The sequence below is a fragment of the Oncorhynchus gorbuscha genome, linkage group LG19 (assembly GCF_021184085.1).
Source record: "Oncorhynchus gorbuscha isolate QuinsamMale2020 ecotype Even-year linkage group LG19, OgorEven_v1.0, whole genome shotgun sequence".
Taxonomy (NCBI): Eukaryota; Metazoa; Chordata; class Actinopteri; order Salmoniformes; family Salmonidae; genus Oncorhynchus; species Oncorhynchus gorbuscha.
The window spans coordinates 76356133-76374613 of NC_060191.1; the positions used below are offsets into that span (position 1 = coordinate 76356133).

General features: G+C 46.0%; 1 protein-coding gene across 10 annotated transcripts in view; it reads right to left on the reverse strand.

The window, feature by feature from the left end:
* aplp2 (amyloid beta (A4) precursor-like protein 2) overlaps positions 1-18481 on the reverse strand; it is a 571607-nt gene that overhangs the window by 8957 nt on the left and 544169 nt on the right. For all 10 annotated transcript variants that reach the window (XM_046315944.1, XM_046315943.1, XM_046315945.1 and 7 more), the window contains one exon: positions 6411-6493. In XM_046315944.1, the coding sequence (XP_046171900.1) occupies positions 6411-6493 (83 nt within the window). The remainder of the gene's footprint in view (positions 1-6410; positions 6494-18481) is intronic.

Below are 18481 nucleotides of genomic sequence, written 5' to 3' on the forward strand. Positions count from 1 at the left end.
GTCCTGCTGAAAGGTGAATTCGTCTCCCAGTGTCTGGTTGTAAAGCAGACTGAACCAGGTTATTGTCCTGCTGAAAGGTGAATTCGTCTCCCAGTGTCTGGTTGTAAAGCAGACTGAACCAGGTTATTGTCCTGCTGAAAGGTGAATTCATCTCCCAGTGTCTGGTTGTAAAGCAGACTGAACCAGGTTATTGTCCTGCTGAAAGGTGAATTCGTCTCCCAGTGTCTGGTGGAAAGCAGACTGAACCAGGTTATTGTCCTGCTGAAAGGTGAATTCGTCTCCCAGTGTCTGGTTGTAAAGCAGACTGAACCAGGTTATTGTCCTGCTGAAAGGTGAATTCGTCTCCCAGTGTCTGGTTGTAAAGCAGACTGAACCAGGTTATTGTCCTGCTGAAAGGTGAATTCGTCTCCCAGTGTCTGGTTGTAAAGCAGACTGAACCAGGTTATTGTCCTGCTGAAAGGTGAATTCGTCTCCCAGTGTCTGGTTGTAAAGCAGACTGAACCAGGTTATTGTCCTGCTGAAAGGTGAATTCGTCTCCCAGTGTCTGGTTGTAAAGCAGACTGAACCAGGTTATTGTCCTGCTGAAAGGTGAATTCGTCTCCCAGTGTCTGGTTGTAAAGCAGACTGAACCAGGTTATTGTCCTGCTGAAAGGTGAATTCGTCTCCCAGTGTCTGGTTGTAAAGCAGACTGAACCAGGTTATTGTCCTGCTGAAAGGTGAATTCGTCTCCCAGTGTCTGGTTGTAAAGCAGACAACCAGGTTTTCCTCTAGGATTTTGACTGTGCTTAGCGCTATTCATTTTCTTTTTATCCTAGTCCTTGCCAATGACAAGCATACCCATAACATGATGCGCTACATGTATTTTTTATCATGGAAAACGCCATGCAGATTTATTATGCGACCTGTTAAAGAAAATGTTGACCCCTGATCTGGTTTAGGTTTTCCATAACAAAGGGGTTGAATACTTATTGACTCAAGACATTTCCAGAGCTGACAGGGTAAAAAAACAAAATCTGTCGTTCTGCCCCAGTTGAATGCATTCATTTGGACAACTGACTAGGTATCCCCCCTTTCTGTTGTATAACTGACTAGGTATCCCCCTTTCTGTTGTACAACTGACTAGGTATCCCCCCTTTCTGTTGTATAACTGACTAGATATCCCCCCTTTCCAACTGACTAGGTATCCCCCCTTTCTGTTGGACAACTGACTAGGTACCCCCCTTTCCAACTGACTAGGTATCCCCCTTTCCAACTGACTAGGTATCCCCCTTTCTGTTGTACAACTGACTAGGTATCCCCCTTCTGTTGTACAACTGACTAGGTACCCCCTTTCCAACTGACTAGGTATCCCCCTTTCTGTTGTACAACTGACTAGGTATCCCCCTTTCTGTTGTATAACTGACTAGGTATCCCCCTTTCCAACTGACTAGGTATCCCCCTTTCCAACTGACTAGGTATCCCCCTTTCTGTTGTACAACTGACTAGGTATCCCCCTTTCTGTTGTACAACTGACTAGGTATCCCCCTTCTGTTGTACAACTGACTAGGTACCCCCCTTTCCAACTGACTAGGTATCCCCCTTTCTGTTGTATAACTGACTAGGTATCTCCCTTTCTGTTGTATAACTGACTAGGTATCCCCCTTTCCCTTTCTGTTGTATAACTGACTAGGTATCCCCCCTTTCTGTTGTACAACTGACTAGGTATCCCCCTTTCTGTTGGACAACTGACTAGGTATCCCCCTTTCCCTTTCTGTTGTATAACTGACTAGGTATCCCCCTTTCTGTTGTACAACTGACTAGGTATCCCCCTTTCTGTTGTATAACTGACTAGGTATCCCCCTTTCCAACTGACTAGGTATCCCCCCTTTCTGTTGTATAACTGACTAGGTATCCCCCTTTCTGTTGTACAACTGACTAGGTATCCCCCTTTCTGTTGTATAACTGACTAGGTATCCCCCTTTCTGTTGTATAACTGACTAGGTATCCCCCCTTTCTGTTGTATAACTGACTAGGTATCCCCCTTTCTGTTGTATAACTGACAAGGTATCCCCCCTTTCTGTTGTATAACTGACTAGGTATCCCCCTTTCTGTTGTATAACTGACTAGGTATCCCCCTTTCTGTTGTATAACTGACTAGGTATCCCCTTTCTGTTGTATAACTGACTAGGTATCCCCCCTTTCCAACTGACTAGGTATCCCCCTTTCTGTTGTATAACTGACTAGGTATCCCCCTTTCCCTTTCTGTTGTATAACTGACTAGGTATCCCCCTTTCCCTTTCTGTTGTATAACTGACTAGGTATCCCCCTTTCCCTTTCTGTTGTATAACTGACTAGGTATCCCCCCTTTCTGTTGTATAACTGACTAGGTATCCCCCTTTCTGTTATATAACTGACTAGGTATCTCCCTTTCCCTTTCTGTTGTATAACTGACTAGGTATCTCCCTTTCTGTTGTATAACTGACTAGGTATCCCCCTTTCCCTTTCTGTTGTATAACTGACTAGGTATCCCCCTTTCCCTTTCTGTTGTATAACTGACTAGGTATCCCCCTTTCCCTTTCTGTTGTATAACTGACTAGGTATCCCCCTTTCTGTTGTATAACTGACTAGGTATCCCCCTTTCAGTTGTATAACTGACTAGGTATCCCCCTTTCTGTTGTATAACTGACTAGGTATCCCCCTTTCTGTTGTATAACTGACTAGGTATCCCCCTTTCTGTTGTATAACTGACAAGGTATCCCCCCTTTCTGTTGTATAACTGACTAGGTATCCCCCCTTTCTGTTGTATAACTGACTAGGTATCCCCCTTTCTGTTGTATAACTGACTAGGTATCCCCCTTTCTGTTGTATAACTGACTAGGTATCCCCCCTTTCTGTTGTACAACTGACTAGGTATCCTCCCTTTCTGTTGTATAACTGACTAGGTATCCCCCTTTCTGTTGTATAACTGACTAGGTATCCCCCTTTCTGTTGTATAACTGACTAGGTATCCCCCTTTCTGTTGTACAACTGACTAGGTATCTCCCTTTCTGTTGTACAACTGACTAGGTATCCCCCTTTCTGTTGTACAACTGACTAGGTATCCCCCCTTTCCTTTCTGTTGTATAACTGACTAGGTATCTCCCTTTCCCTTTCTGTTGTATAACTGACTAGGTATCTCCCTTTCTGTTGTATAACTGACTAGGTATCCCCCCTTTCCTTTTCAGCTTGAATTCATTTGTAAACATTTCGAAAAAACATAATTCTACTTTTACGTTATTTTGCTTTTGTGTGTCGGATCAGTGACACAAATCCCCCTTTCTGTTGTATAACTGACTAGGTATCCCCCCTTTCTGTTGTACAACTGACTAGGTATCCCCCCTTTCCTTTCTGTTGTATAACTGACTAGGTATCCCCCCTTTCCAACTGACTAGGTATCCCCCTTTCTGTTGTATAACTGACTAGGTATCCCCCCTTTCCAACTGACTAGGTATCCCCCTTTCTGTTGTATAACTGACTAGGTATCCCCCTTTCTGTTGTATAACTGACTAGGTATCCCCCTTTCCCTTTCTGTTGTATAACTGACTAGGTATCCCCCTTTCTGTTGTATAACTGACTAGGTATCCCCCTTTCTGTTGTATAACTGACTAGGTATCCCCCTTTCTGTTGTATAACTGACTAGGTATCCCCCTTTCTGTTGTATAACTGACTAGGTATCCCCCTTTCCCTTTCTGTTGTATAACTGACTAGGTATCCCCCTTTCCCTTTCTGTTGTATAACTGACTAGGTATCCCCCTTTCCCTTTCTGTTGTATAACTGACTAGGTATCCCCCTTTCTGTTGTATAACTGACTAGGTATCTCCCTTTCCCTTTCTGTTGTATAACTGACTAGGTATCCCCCTTTCTGTTGTATAACTGACTAGGTATCCCCCCTTTCTGTTGTATAACTGACTAGGTATCCCCCTTTCTGTTGTATAACTGACTAGGTATCCCCCTTTCTGTTGTATAACTGACTAGGTATCTCCCTTTCCCTTTCTGTTGTATAACTGACTAGGTATCCCCCTTTCTGTTGTATAACTGACTAGGTATCTCCCTTTCCCTTTCTGTTGTATAACTGACTAGGTATCCCCCCTTTCTGTTGTATAACTGACTAGGTATCCCCCTTTCTGTTGTATAACTGACTAGGTATCCCCCTTTCCAACTGACTAGGTATCCCCCTTTCTGTTGTATAACTGACTAGGTATCCCCCTTTCTGTTGTATAACTGACTAGGTATCCCCCTTTCTGTTGTATAACTGACTAGGTATCCCCCCTTTCTGTTGTATAACTGACTAGGTATCTCCCTTTCTGTTGTATAACTGACTAGGTATCCCCCCTTTCTGTTGTATAACTGACTAGGTATCCCCCTTTCTGTTATATAACTGACTAGGTATCCCCCTTTCTGTTGTATAACTGACTAGGTATCCCCCCTTTCTGTTGTATAACTGACTAGGTATCCCCCTTTCTGTTGTATAACTGACTAGGTATCCCCCTTTCCCTTTCTGTTATATAACTGACTAGGTATCTCCCTTTCTGTTATATAACTGACTAGGTATCTCCCTTTCTGTTGTATAACTGACTAGGTATCCCCCTTTCTGTTATATAACTGACTAGGTATCTCCCTTTCTGTTGTATAACTGACTAGGTATCCCCCTTTCTGTTATATAACTGACTAGGTATCTCCCTTTCCCTTTCTGTTGTATAACTGACTAGGTATCCCCCTTTCTGTTATATAACTGACTAGGTATCTCCCTTTCTGTTGTATAACTGACTAGGTATCCCCCTTTCTGTTATATAACTGACTAGGTATCTCCCTTTCCCTTTCTGTTGTATAACTGACTAGGTATCCCCCTTTCTGTTGTATAACTGACTAGGTATCTCCCTTTCTGTTGTATAACTGACTAGGTATCCCCCCTTTCTGTTGTATAACTGACTAGGTATCCCCCTTTCTGTTATATAACTGACTAGATATCTCCCTTTCTGTTGTATAACTGACTAGGTATCCCCCTTTCTGTTATATAACTGACTAGGTATCTCCCTTTCCCTTTCTGTTGTATAACTGACTAGGTATCCCCCTTTCTGTTGTATAACTGACTAGGTATCCCCCTTTCTGTTGTACAACTGACTAGGTATCCCCCTTTCTGTTGTATAACTGACTAGGTATCCCCCTTTCTGTTGTACAACTGACTAGGTATCCCCCTTTCTGTTGTATAACTGACTAGGTATCCCCCTTTCTGTTGTATAACTGACTAGGTATCCCCCTTTCTGTTGTATAACTGACTAGGTATCCCCCCTTTCTGTTGTATAACTGACTAGGTATCTCCCTTTCTGTTGTATAACTGACTAGGTATCCCCCCTTTCTGTTGTATAACTGACTAGGTATCCCCCTTTCTGTTGTATAACTGACTAGGTATCCCCCTTTCTGTTGTACAACTGACTAGGTATCCCCCTTTCTGTTGTACAACTGACTAGGTATCCCCCTTTCTGTTGTATAACTGACTAGGTATCCCCCTTTCTGTTGTATAACTGACTAGGTATCCCCCCTTTCTGTTGTATAACTGACTAGGTATCTCCCTTTCTGTTGTATAACTGACTAGGTATCCCCCTTTCTGTTGTATAACTGACTAGGTATCCCCCTTTCTGTTGTATAACTGACTAGGTATCCCCCTTTCTGTTGTATAACTGACTAGGTATCCCCCTTTCTGTTGTATAACTGACTAGGTATCCCCCCTTTCTGTTGTATAACTGACTAGATATCCCCCTTTCTGTTGTATAACTGACAAGGTATCCCCCCTTTCTGTTGTATAACTGACTAGGTATCCCCCTTTCTGTTGTATAACTGACTAGGTATCCCCCTTTCTGTTGTATAACTGACTAGGTATCCCCCTTTCTGTTGTATAACTGACTAGGTATCCCCCCCTTTCCTTTCTGTTGTATAACTGACTAGGTATCCCCCCTTTCCTTTCTGTTGTATAACTGACTAGGTATCCCCCTTTCTGTTGTATAACTGACTAGGTATCCCCCCTTTCCTTTTCAGCTTGAATTAATTTGTAAACATTTCAAAAAAACATAATTCTACTTTTACGTTATTTTGCTTTTGTGTGTCGGATCAGTGACACAAATTCTAAATGTAATCCCATTTTAAATTCAGGCTGTAACACAACATGTGGTAGAAAGTCCAGGGGTGTGAATACTCACTGTGTATATAAGGGGGAGAAAGACATTAGTTGAGAAGAGAGGATCTCAGACACTGATTATTGATCAGATGATCAGCAGTCTACTCTGACTTGTGCTGTTATTACCTGTTGAAGTTATACTGTATACAAGATGTCTACCGCGGTGACAGACGGACGGAAGCACAGTCAGAAAAACAGACGGCCGTGACAGATCTCTCACCATGTTGTTGTTGATCTTGGGCTTGCTGTTGATGATCCTCTCCTCGGCTCCGATCAGCCCGTCCTGGCCGTACATCCCTGAACCTGTAGGGGGCAAGAGAGAGGTTCGAGGTCAGGGATTAGACGTCAGCCAAACGGGAGGAACAGAAAATAGAGAGGGAGACAGAGGGTTGTGTGACTGTAGTCCAGCTGGACTCACTGCTGATATTGTTTGAATCAAATTCTTCCTTCAATATTCCACGTTCTTGCGCCATCCTCTGTGTAGAGCTTCCTCTTTAGTCCGGGGCTTAACAGGAAACACTCAGTTCCCGGAGCTTAACAGGAAACACTCAGTTCCGGAGCTTAACAGGAAGCACTCAGTTCCGGAGCTCAACAGGAAGCACTCAGTTCCGGAGCTCAACAGGAAGCACTCAGTTCCGGAGCTCAACAGGAAGCACTCAGTTCCGGAGCTCAACAGGAAGCACTCAGTTCCGGAGCTCAACAGGAAGCACTCAGTTCCGGAGCTCAACAGGAAGCACTCAGTTCCGGAGCTCAACAGGAAGCACTCAGTTCCGGAGCTCAACAGGAAGCACTCAGTTCCGGAGCTCAACAGGAAGCACTCAGTTCCGGAGCTCAACAGGAAGCACTCAGTTCCGGAGCTCAACAGGAAGCACTCAGTTCCGGAGCTCAACAGGAAGCACTCAGTTCCGGAGCTCAACAGGAAGCACTCAGTTCCGGAGCTCAACAGGAAGCACTCAGTTCCGGAGCTCAACAGGAAGCACTCAGTTCAGCTCAACAGGAAGCACTCAGTTCCGGAGCTCAACAGGAAGCACTCAGTTCCGGAGCTCAACAGGAAGCACTCAGTTCCGGAGCTTAACAGGAAGCACTCAGTTCCGGAGCTTAACAGGAAGCACTCAGTTCCGGAGCTTAACAGGAAGCACTCAGTTCCGGAGCTTAACAGGAAGCAGCTCAGTTCTCAGTTCCGGAGCTTAACAGGAAGCACTCAGTTCCGGAGCTTAACAGGAAGCACTCAGTTCGGAGCTTAACAGGAAGCACTCAGTTCCGGTTAACAGGAAGCACTCAGTTCCGGAGCTTAACAGGAAGCACTCAGTTCCGGAGCTTATTAACAGGAAGCACTCAGTTCCGGAGCTTATTAACAGGAAGCACTCAGTTCCGGAGCTTATTAACAGGAAGCACTCAGTTCCGGAGCTTAACAGGAAGCACTCAGTTCCGGAGCTTAACAGGAAGCACTCAGTTCCGGAGCTTAACAGGAAGCACTCAGTTCCGGAGCTTAACAGGAAGCACTCAGTTCCGGAGCTTAACAGGAAGCACTCAGTTCCGGAGCTTAACAGGAAGCACTCAGTTCCGGAGCTTAACAGGAAGCACAGTTCTTAACAGGAAGCAGTTCCGGAGCTTAACAGGAAGCACTCAGTTCGGAGCTTAACAGGAAGCACTCAGTTCCGGAGCTTAACAGGAAGCACTCAGTTCCGGAGCTTAACAGGAAGCACTCAGTTCCGGAGCTTAACAGGAAGCACTCAGTTCCGGAGCTTAACAGGAAGCACTCAGTTCGGAGCTTAACAGGAAGCACTCAGTTCCGGAGCTTAACAGGAAGCACTCAGTTCCGGAGCTTAACAGGAAGCACTCAGTTCCGTTAACAGGAAGCACTCAGTTCCGGAGCTTAACAGGAAGCACTCAGTTCGGAGCTTAACAGGAAGCACTCAGTTCCGGAGCTTAACAGGAAGCACTCAGTTCCGGAGCTTAACAGGAAGCACTCAGTTCCGGAGCTTAACAGGAAGCACTCAGTTCCGGAGCTTAACAGGAAGCACTCAGTTCGGAGCTTAACAGGAAGCACTCAGTTCCGGAGCTTAACAGGAAGCACTCAGTTCAGTTAACAGGAAGCACTCAGTTCCGGAACAACAGGAAGCACTCAGTTCCGGAGCTTAACAGGAAGCACTCAGTTCGGAGCTTAACAGGAAGCACTCAGTTCCGGAGCTTAACAGGAAGCACTCAGTTCGGAGCTTAACAGGAAGCACTCAGTTCCGGAGCTTAACAGGAAGCACTCAGTTCGGGCTTAACAGGAAGCACTCAGTTCGGAGCTTAACAGGAAGCACTCAGTTCCGAGCTTAACAGGAAGCACTCAGTTCCGAGCTTAACAGGAAGCACTCAGTTCGGAGCTTAACAGGAAGCACTCAGTTCCGGAGCTTAACAGGAAGCACTCAGTTCCGGAGCTTAACAGGAAGCACTCAGTTCGGAGCTTAACAGGAAGCACTCAGTTCGGAGCTTAACAGGAAGCACTCAGTTCGGAGCTTAACAGGAAGCACTCAGTTCCGGAGCTTAACAGGAAGCACTCAGTTCACTCAGGAAGCACTCAGTTCCGGAGCTTAACAGGAAGCACTCAGTTCGGAGCTTAACAGGAAGCACTCAGTTCGGAGCTTAACAGGAAGCACTCAGTTCGGAGCTTAACAGGAAACACTCAGTTCGGAGCTTAACAAGAAACACTCAGTTCGGAGCTTAACAGGAAGCACTCAGTTCTTAACAGTTTCCGGAGCTTAACAGGAAACACTCAGTTCCGGAGCTTAACAGGAAACACTCAGTTCCGGAGCTTAACAGGAAACACTCAGTTCCGGAGCTTAACAGGAAGCACTCAGTTCTTAACAGGAAACACTCAGTTCGGAGCTTAACAGGAAACACTCAGTTCACTCAGTTCCGGAGCTTAACAGGAAACACTCAGTTCCGGAGCTTAACAGGAAACACTCAGTTCCGGAGCTTAACAGGAAGCACTCAGTTCCGGAGCTTAACAGGAAGCACTCAGTTCCGGAGCTTAACAGGAAACACTCAGTTCCGGAGCTTAACAGGAAACACTCAGTTCCGGAGCTTAACAGGAAACACTCAGTTCCGGAGCTTAACAGGAAACACTCAGTTCCGGAGCTTAACAGGAAACACTCAGTTCCGGAGCTTAACAGGAAACACTCAGTTCCGGAGCTTAACAGGAAACACTCAGTTCCGGAGCTTAACAGGAAGCACTCAGTTCCCGGAGCTTATCAGGAAGCACTCAGTTTCATGGGGTCCTTTGACCTTCATTAATAACAACTTTCAGAACTCAGTTCAGTCTTATAGAATCTACTGGGTGCCACAAACTGGAGCATAGAGTCAAATACGAAGCTAGGGACCAGAGGGTTAAAAACAAAACCTATTGTAAAATACACACAAAGAAGATACACCATGAATAAATTAACGGAGAGAAAATAAATAAAAAATAAATATGCCATTTAGCAGACGCTGAGTCATGATACATTCTACAGAACCCACTACCCTGACAAGAAGTGAGAGACAGACAGAGAGAGAATCAGAGCGAGAGAGACATACAGACATACAGAAAGTCTGTATGTCTGTCTGTCTGTCTCTCTCTGTCTGTATGTCTCTCTGTCTGTCTGTCTATCTGAGAGAGCGAGAGAGCGAGAGAGCGAGCGAGAGAGCGAGAGAGAGAGAGGGCTGAAGACGGTTAAGACCATTACTGAATGATTGATCTTAGTGGAGAACAATAGTCTGTGTTGATTGTCAGGGTTGGCTAAATTATGATTTAGGTTCTGTTGGCACTAAAATCACTCCATTCCATAGCTCCCTTAGCCTTACCCAGGGTTGGCTAGATGTATGTAATTCTGTTACAGTTATTAGTTACATGTCCAAACTTTTAATCAGTAACCTAACTTTTAGATGACCTAAACTCAGTAATGTAATCTGATTACATTCAGTTACTACTTTGATTACTTTCCCCTTAAGAGGCATTAGAAGAAGACAAACATGTAGGTTCCCAATTGAACGACATCTATTGCAGGATAAATCAATGTTAAAGATCACACAGCTGGTCTTATATGGATGTTACTTTATGGGTTGGTTATGTAGACTTCTTCTAAACCATCACTTTCTACTACATTATAATAATATGATTATATCTTTACATCTTTAAACCAAAGCCTATCAGAATTCCACTCCTTCCAATAAATGTTATACCCCTTGATCTTCAAGAACAGGACCTGGTAATATGGAAGTTGTTTTACCTGAGCATGACCCCAAAACGAAGGATGTAATTAGCCAGCCCTACTCTGTTGTTTATGATTGTGTTGTCATGGACGACTGATTGGGACTCATTGATTGACAAATAAATGCTGTGTTCATGGCATGGCTTTCAGCACTACTGAAAAGGGCGATTTACAGGTGAGAAATGAATGTCATGTAGGCTGAAGGCCTATTGTTGACCTTTTTGTTGGTGACATTTTGAATTCAACCATAAAGGGTAAATTCACAGATGAAACAGTAACAAAATGGCCGTCCTGGAGATATGTAACCACTCTCAGATTCAATGCTCGTTTTAACCAGTGTTTGTTTACATTTACATGGTTGACTAAAACAGTTATATTCTTCAAGCATCAATTAATATATATATATATAGTGGCAGTCTCTCAACCAGCTTCACCTGGAATGCTTTTCCAATCGTCTTGGAGTTCCCACATATGCTGAGCACTTGTTGGCTGCTTTTTATTTATTTTACCTTTCTTTTACTAGTCAAGTCAGTGAAGAACAAATGAATCAGATTGAGCTTTAAAAGCCCCACTTTTATTCCATCGGCTGGGATCTGCATAACGCAGTTGTTGCAAGAACGCATTTTTCACTGGCTGTCCACTGGTTTCAAAAACAATGATTGATATGCAGCTTAAACTTCTTGAATTCAACCATTACTGGGTTCAAATACACTTTTAGATTTGTGAACCATCCTCAACAACAATGTCATCCGAGTGGTCTCTAATTGGTCGTCACCATTTGGCATGTCATCATAGTGGTCTCTGATTGGTCGTCACCATTTGGCATGTCATCATAGTGGTCTCTGATTGGTCGTCACCATTTGGCATGTCATCATAGTGGTCTCTGATTGGTCGTCACCATTTGGCATGTCATCATAGTGGTCTCTGATTGGTCGTCACCATTTGGTGTGTCATCATAGTGGTCTCTGATTGGTCGTCACCATTTGGCATGTCATCATAGTGGTCTCTGATTGGTCCGTCACCATTTGGTGTGTCATCCTAGTGGTCTCTGATTGGTCGTCACCATTTGGCATGTCATCATAGTGGTCTCTGATTGGTCGTCACCATTTGGTGTGTCATCCTAGTGGTCTCTGATTGGTGGTCATCATTTGGTGTGTCATCATAGTAATATATAATATATATAATATAATATATAATAATATATAAAGTAATATATAGGTCTCTGATTGGTGGTAATCATTTGGTGTGTCATCCTAGTGGTCTCTGATTGGTGGTCATCATAGTGGTCTCTGATTGGTGGTAATCATTTGGTGTGTCATCATAGTGGTCTCTGATTGGTGTGTCATCATAGTGGTCTCTGATTGGTGGTCATCATTTGGCGTGTCATCATAGTGGTCTCTGATTGGTGGACAGACTCACTTAAACTTTATTCAAAGCTGATATGAACGTCATTGAGAAACAGAGTGTCTAAGTGTCTAACATCCTGAATTTAAAAGTAATCCTCTCAGTAATCAGCTAGTTTTTTCAAAAGTATCTGAAATCTAATTACAATATGTTTTTTTCTGGTTTTATCTAGAATATTAACAGTGAAGGCCCAGGCTTTGATCTAGAATATTAGCAGTGAAGACCCTGGCTTGTATCTAGAATATTAACAGTGAAGGCCCTGGCTTTATCTAGAATATTAACAGTGAAGGCCCTGGCTTTATCTAGAATATTAACAGCTCTGGCTTTGATTATGATATTAACAGAGGTCATATTGGGCCAGTCTCAAATGGCAGCACTCTCATTCCCTATACAGTGAACCCTATGGGCACTATAGTAGTGCACTATATTGGGGGTCATTTAGAGTGTAAACAAGGTTCTGTGATTGACCGTACACAGTCCAGCTAGATCACCATGGTAAACCCAACTCAGACAGAAGTCCCCCTCTCATCCCCTTCTGAAAGTAGAGAAATTGGGCCACTTTGCGGCTGTCTGTGAATCAGTGTAACCCTCTATCCCAAAGCAGAGAGACAAGGAAGGAGGGAGAGAGGGAGAGAGCGGTTGGAGGGAACAGACCGGAGACTGGGTGAAACAATTAGGATAATAACTTTGACAAATGGACTGGAGGATGTGACGACAACTTGGGAGAAAAATGGTTTCTCTAGTCTCTTTACACAGAGCGAGAGACGGAGCGAGCGAAAGAGCGAGCTAGTGAGAGAAAGAGAGCTAGCGACGGTGAGAGAGAGAGAGGCAGTGGAGGAGATGAAATAACAGAAAGCAGGATGATCTCTAGTGTCACTACTGATGCCCTATTCCCTATATATTTAACCTTTAACTAGTTAAGAACAAATTCTTAATTTACAATGATGGCCTATCCCGGGCGACGCTGGGCCAATTGTGCGCTGCCCTACCAAGGCCCGGGTGTGATAGAGCCGGGATTTGAACCAGGGACTGTAGTGACGCCTCTTGCACTGAGATGCAGTGTCTTAGACCGCTGTGTCACTCGGGAGCCCAAATGTAGTTCCCTACTTTTGATACCCTATTACTGCCCTACTTTGATACCCTATTACTGCCTTACCTTACCTATTAGTGCACTACTTTGATACCCTATTAGTGCCCTACATTGATACCCCATTAGTGCCCTACATTGATACCCCATTAGTGCCCTACTTTGATACCCCATTAGTGCTCTACTTTGATACCCCATTAGTGCCCTACTTTGAGCCGGGATTTGACCCCATTACTGTGCAGTGTCTTAGACTTTGATACCCAAATTAGTGCCCCTATTTGATACCCCATTAGTGCCCTACTTTGATACCCCATTAGTGCCCTACTTTGATACCCCATTAGTGCCCTACTTTGATACCCCATTAGTGCCCTACATTGATACCCTATTAGTGCCCTACTTTGATCCCTATTAGTGCACTACTTTGATACCCCATTAGTGCCCTACTTTGATACCCTATTAGTGCCCTACTTTGATTCCCTATTAGTGCCCTACTTTGATCCCTATTAGTGCCCTACTTTGATCCCTATTAGTGCCCTACTTTGATCCCTATTAGTGCCCTACTTTGATCCCTATTAGTGCCCTACCCTTGCCCTACTTTGATCCCTATTAGTGCCCTACTTTGATCCCTATTAGTGCCCTACTTTGATCCCTATTAGTGCCCTACTTTGATCCCTATTAGTGCCCTACTTTGATCCCTATTAGTGCCCTACTTTGATCCCTATTAGTGCCCTACTTTGTTCCCTATTAGTGCACTACTTTGATCCCTATTAGTGCACTACATTTGACCAGACTGTAATTTGACATGTGACACGTGATTCCCCCACCCCCCTTCTGGGTAATCATAACAGTTGAATGGATAATTAATAAAGAGGGGACTGAAATAGAATCAGAGAAACAGAGAAGGGAAGAAAGAGGAGAGGGGCGAAAGAGGAGAGGGAAGAAAGAGGAGAGGGAAGAAAGAGGAGAAGGGCGAAAGAGGAGAGGGGTGAAAGAGGAGAGGAGGAGGAAGAAAGAGGAGAAGGGCGAAAGAGGAGGGGGGAGGGAAGAAAGAGGAGAGGGGGAGGGAAGAAAGAGGAGAGGGGGAGGGAAGAAAGAGGAGAGGGAAGAAAGAGGAGAGGGAAGAAAGAGGAGAGGGAAGAAAGAGGAGAGGGGCGAAAGAGGAGAGGGGCGAAAGAGGAGAGGGGCGAAAGAGGAGAGGGGCGAAAGAGGAGAGGGGCGAAAGAGGAGAGGGGCGAAAGAGGAGAGGGGCGAAAGAGGAGAGGGGCGAAAGAGGAGAGGGGCGAAAGAGGAGAGGTGGAGGGAAGATAGAGGAGAGGGACGAAAGAGGAGAGGTGGAGAAAATAAGAGGGAGAGGGAGAGACACCAACCTTTCTTGAAGGCACGTGGGGAGTCTGATAGATCGCCTAGGCAACAGGAATGAGCAACAGAAAAAGGGAAAGAAACGGAAAGAGAAAAAGAGAAACCCAGGTGAGAAGAGAAAAGGCAGGATTATCAAGCAGTGTTCAATGATGGAGCAGCCAAGGAGTCCTTCAGGGAAGCTTCCCCCAAGTTAATCGCAGAGAGAGCGCGACAGAGAGAGAGAGACAGAGACAGAGACAGAGACAGAGACAGACAGAGAGAGAGACAGAGAGAGAGAGACACTCGACACAGAGAGCCCGACAGAGAGAGAGAGAACACTCGACAGAGAGAGAGAGCGACAGAGAGAGAGGAAGAGACAGAGACAGCGCGACAAAGAGAGAGAGAGCACTCGACAGAGAGAGAGCCCGACAGAGAGAGAGAGAGAGAGACGGAGAGAGAGAGAGAGAGAGAGAGAGAGAGAGAGAGAGAGAGAGAGAGAGAGCGAGAGAGAGAGAGCGACAGAGAGAGAGAGAGGGAGCGCGACAGAGAGAGAGAGGGAGCGCGACAGAGAGAGAGAGCGACAGAGAGAGAGAGAGCGTGACAGAGAGACAGAGAGAGAGAGAGACAGAGAGAGAGAGAGAGAGAGAGAGAGAGAGAGAGAGAGAGAGAGACAGAGAGAGAGACAGAGAGAGAGAGAGAGAGAGAGAGAGAGAGAGAGAGAGAGAGAGAGAGAGAGAGAGAGAGAGAGAGAGAGAGAGAGACAGAGAGAGAGACAGAGAGAGAGCGAGACAGAGAGAGAGACAGAGAGAGAGCGAGACAGAGAGAGAGCGACAGAGAGAGAGACAGAGAGAGAGCGACAGAGAGACAGAGAGAGAGCGACAGAGAGAGAGAGAGAGACAGAGAGAGAGCAACAGAGAGAGAGAGAGCGACAGAGAGAGAGAGACAGAGAGAGACAGAGAGCGACAGAGAGAGATTTAAAAGACGAACGGTTCCAGAAATTGAACACTTCAAGGTTATTATAGTAAACAAAAACTGACACTAAAATAAAAACTAAAATTGGAAAAACTTTAGTAAACTGAAATAACAGTTTCAAATCAAACTGAAACTCTTTGACTGCAAAACAATCTAAAATAAAACAAAATTAAACTAAAATCTATTGGCAAAAATCTAATGTGATCCATTTTTTTTCTAATAGGGTTTTTGAACTTCTGAATCTGCTTCCAGTCGATGGCGATGTTTCAAATAAAACGATCACTAGCTAACGGGGCAGAAATCTGAAGACGAGCGTGACTGGGCCAAGCTGAAGACGAGGGCCAAGCTGAAGACGAGGGCCAAGCTGAAGACGAGGGCCAAGCTGAAGACGAGGGCCAAGCTGAAGACGAGGGCCAAGCTGAAGACGAGGGCCAAGCTGAAGACGAGGGCCAAGCTGAAGACGAGGGCCAAGCTGAAGACGAGGGCCAAGCTGAAGACGAGGGCCAAGCTGAAGACGAGGAACAGCTTGATAAGTTCCTGGAGCCGTTTGCAATCTACAACGACCAACTTTCAGCCTTTCTGTCTGGTGTTGCCGTGTCTTCTCAACCGTGGAGGTCAACCGTGGAGATCAACCGTGGAGGTCAACCGTGTCTTCTCAACCATGGAGGTCAACCGTGGAGGTCAACCGTGTCTTCTCAACCGTGGAGGTCAACCGTGGAGGTCAACCGTGGAGATCAACTAGCATTGCAAAACCTTTGGTACAGGTTCTCCTGAAGTCACTGTGAGAACCTCACATTCATACTGATTCCTCTGGCAGTTTCGACCCCTGTAGCAGCTTGCCTGATAGACCCGAGTGTGTCTATGGCCCTTCGCTCAACAGAGATGGAGCCACTGATAAGGGAAGCAGAGTATTTTGTACTTCAGCAAATCAGAGACCAGCAGGATCCCCCAGGAAGATGCCAGAACGATGAATCCAGCAATCATCTCAACCAGTGCTTCTTCACATTAAAGACTGCGTCTAAGATCACTGTCCAGACCAAGGGTCAACCTGCCCAGTGTGAGCTGTGGAAATACCTTGAAGAGGTCAAGGGGCATGTTTACAGAGTCACCAGCCATGGACCAGCAGCACCCCAGAAAGATGCCAGAACAATGAATCCAGTATCTGAGGTTACTATCCAGAGTCAACCTGGCAGGGCATTAGGTGCAGTGTGAGCTGTGGAAATACATTGGAGGTCAAGGGGCATGTTTACAGTCACCTTTCCAGTTCTGACAGGCAAAGATGGCTGTTTATTCCAACCTGAGGCCTGTGACACTGGGTCGGGTTTCTACCATTGCATCCTAGGCATTCGTGGAGAGGATATCCTTTGTCTGTGGACAACTGTCATCGGGCTTGAGAAACCAGAACGACCACTTCTCTGGAACGCAGAGTCTTCTTGAAGATGAACCAGACTTGTTTGGTTGAACAGACACACACACACACAAAACGAAGACACACAAAGCTAGCTGGCTGGATTTGTGAATAAATGTTATATTGTTTTATGATCGGTGGCAGGGTAGCCTAGTGGTTAGAGTGTAGAGGCGGCAGGGTAGCCTAGTGGTTAGAGTGTAGAGGAGGCAGGTAGCCTAGTGGTTAGAGTGTAGAGGTGGCAGGGTAGCCTAGTGGTTAGAGTGTAGAGGTGGCAGGTAGCCTAGTGGTTAGAGTGTAGAGGCGGCAGGGTAGCCTAGTGGTTAGAGTGTAGAGGCGGCAGGGTAGCCTAGTGGTTAGAGTGTAGAGGAGGCAGGTAGCCTAGTGGTTAGAGTGTAGAGGCGGCAGGGTAGCCTAGTGGTTAGAGTGTAGAGGAGGCAGGTAGCCTAGTGGTTAGAGTGTAGAGGCGGCAGGGTAGCCTAGTGGTTAGAGTGGAGGGGCGGCAGGGTAGCCTAGTGGTTAGAGTGGAGGGGCGGCAGCGTAGCCTAGTGGTTAGAGTGTAGAGGTGGCAGGTAGCCTAGTGGTTAGAGTGTAGAGGAGGCAGGTAGCCTAGTGGTTAGAGTGTAGAGGTGGCAGGTAGCCTAGTGGTTAGAGTGTAGAGGAGGCAGGTAGCCTAGTGGTTAGAGTGTAGAGGAGGCAGGTAGCCTAGTGGTTAGAGTGTAGAGGAGGCAGGTAGCCTAGTGGTTAGAGTGTAGAGGAGGCAGGTAGCCTAGTGGTTAGAGTGTAGAGGAGGCAGGTAGCCTAGTGGTTAGAGTGTAGAGGAGGCAGGTAGCCTAGTGGTTAGAGTGTAGAGGAGGCAGGTAGCCTAGTGGTTAGAGTGGAGGGGCGGCAGGGTAACCTAGTGGTTAGAGGAGGCAGGTAGCCTAGTGGTTAGAGTGTAGAGGAGGCAGGTAGCCTAGTGGTTAGAGTGGAGGGGCGGCAGCGTAGCCTAGTGGTTAGAGTGTAGGGGCGGCAGGGTAGCCTAGTGGTTAGAGTGGAGGGGCGGCAGGGTAGCCTAGTGGTTAGAGTGTAGGGGCGGCAGGGTAGCCTAGTGGTTAGAGTGGAGGGGCGGCAGCGTAGCCTAGTGGTTAGAGTGTAGGGGCGGCAGGGTAGCCTAGTGGTTAGAGTGGAGGGGCGGCAGGGTAGCCTAGTGGTTAGAGTGTAGGGGCGGCAGGGTAGCCTAGTGGTTAGAGTGGAGGGGCGGCAGGGTAGCCTAGTGGTTAGAGTGGAGGGGCGGCAGCGTAGCCTAGTGGTTAGAGTGGAGGGGCGGCAGGGTAGCCTAGTGGTTATAGCGTTGCACTATTATCCGAAAGGTTGCAAGTTCGAATCCCCGAGCTGACAAGGTACAAATCTGTCGTTCTGCCCCCTGAACAAGGCAGTTAACCCACTGTTCCTAGGCCAGTTAACCCACTGTTCCTAGACCAGTTAACCCACTGTTCCTAGGCCAGTTAACCCACTGTTCCTAGACCAGTTAACCCATTGTTCCTAGACCAGTTAACCCATTGTTCCTAGACCAGTTAACCCACTGTTCCTAGACCAGTTAACCCACTGTTCCTAGACCAGTTAACCCACTGTTCCTAGGCCAGTTACCCCACTGTTCCTAGGCCAGTTAACCCACTGTTCCTAGGCCAGTTAACCCACTGTTCCTAGACCAGTTAACCCACTGTTCCTAGACCAGTTAACCCACTGTTCCTAGACCAGTTAACCCACTGTTCCTAGACCAGTTAACCCATTGTTCCTAGGCCAGTTAACTCACTGTTCCTAGACCAGTTAACTCACTGTTCCTAGACCAGTTAACTCACTGTTCC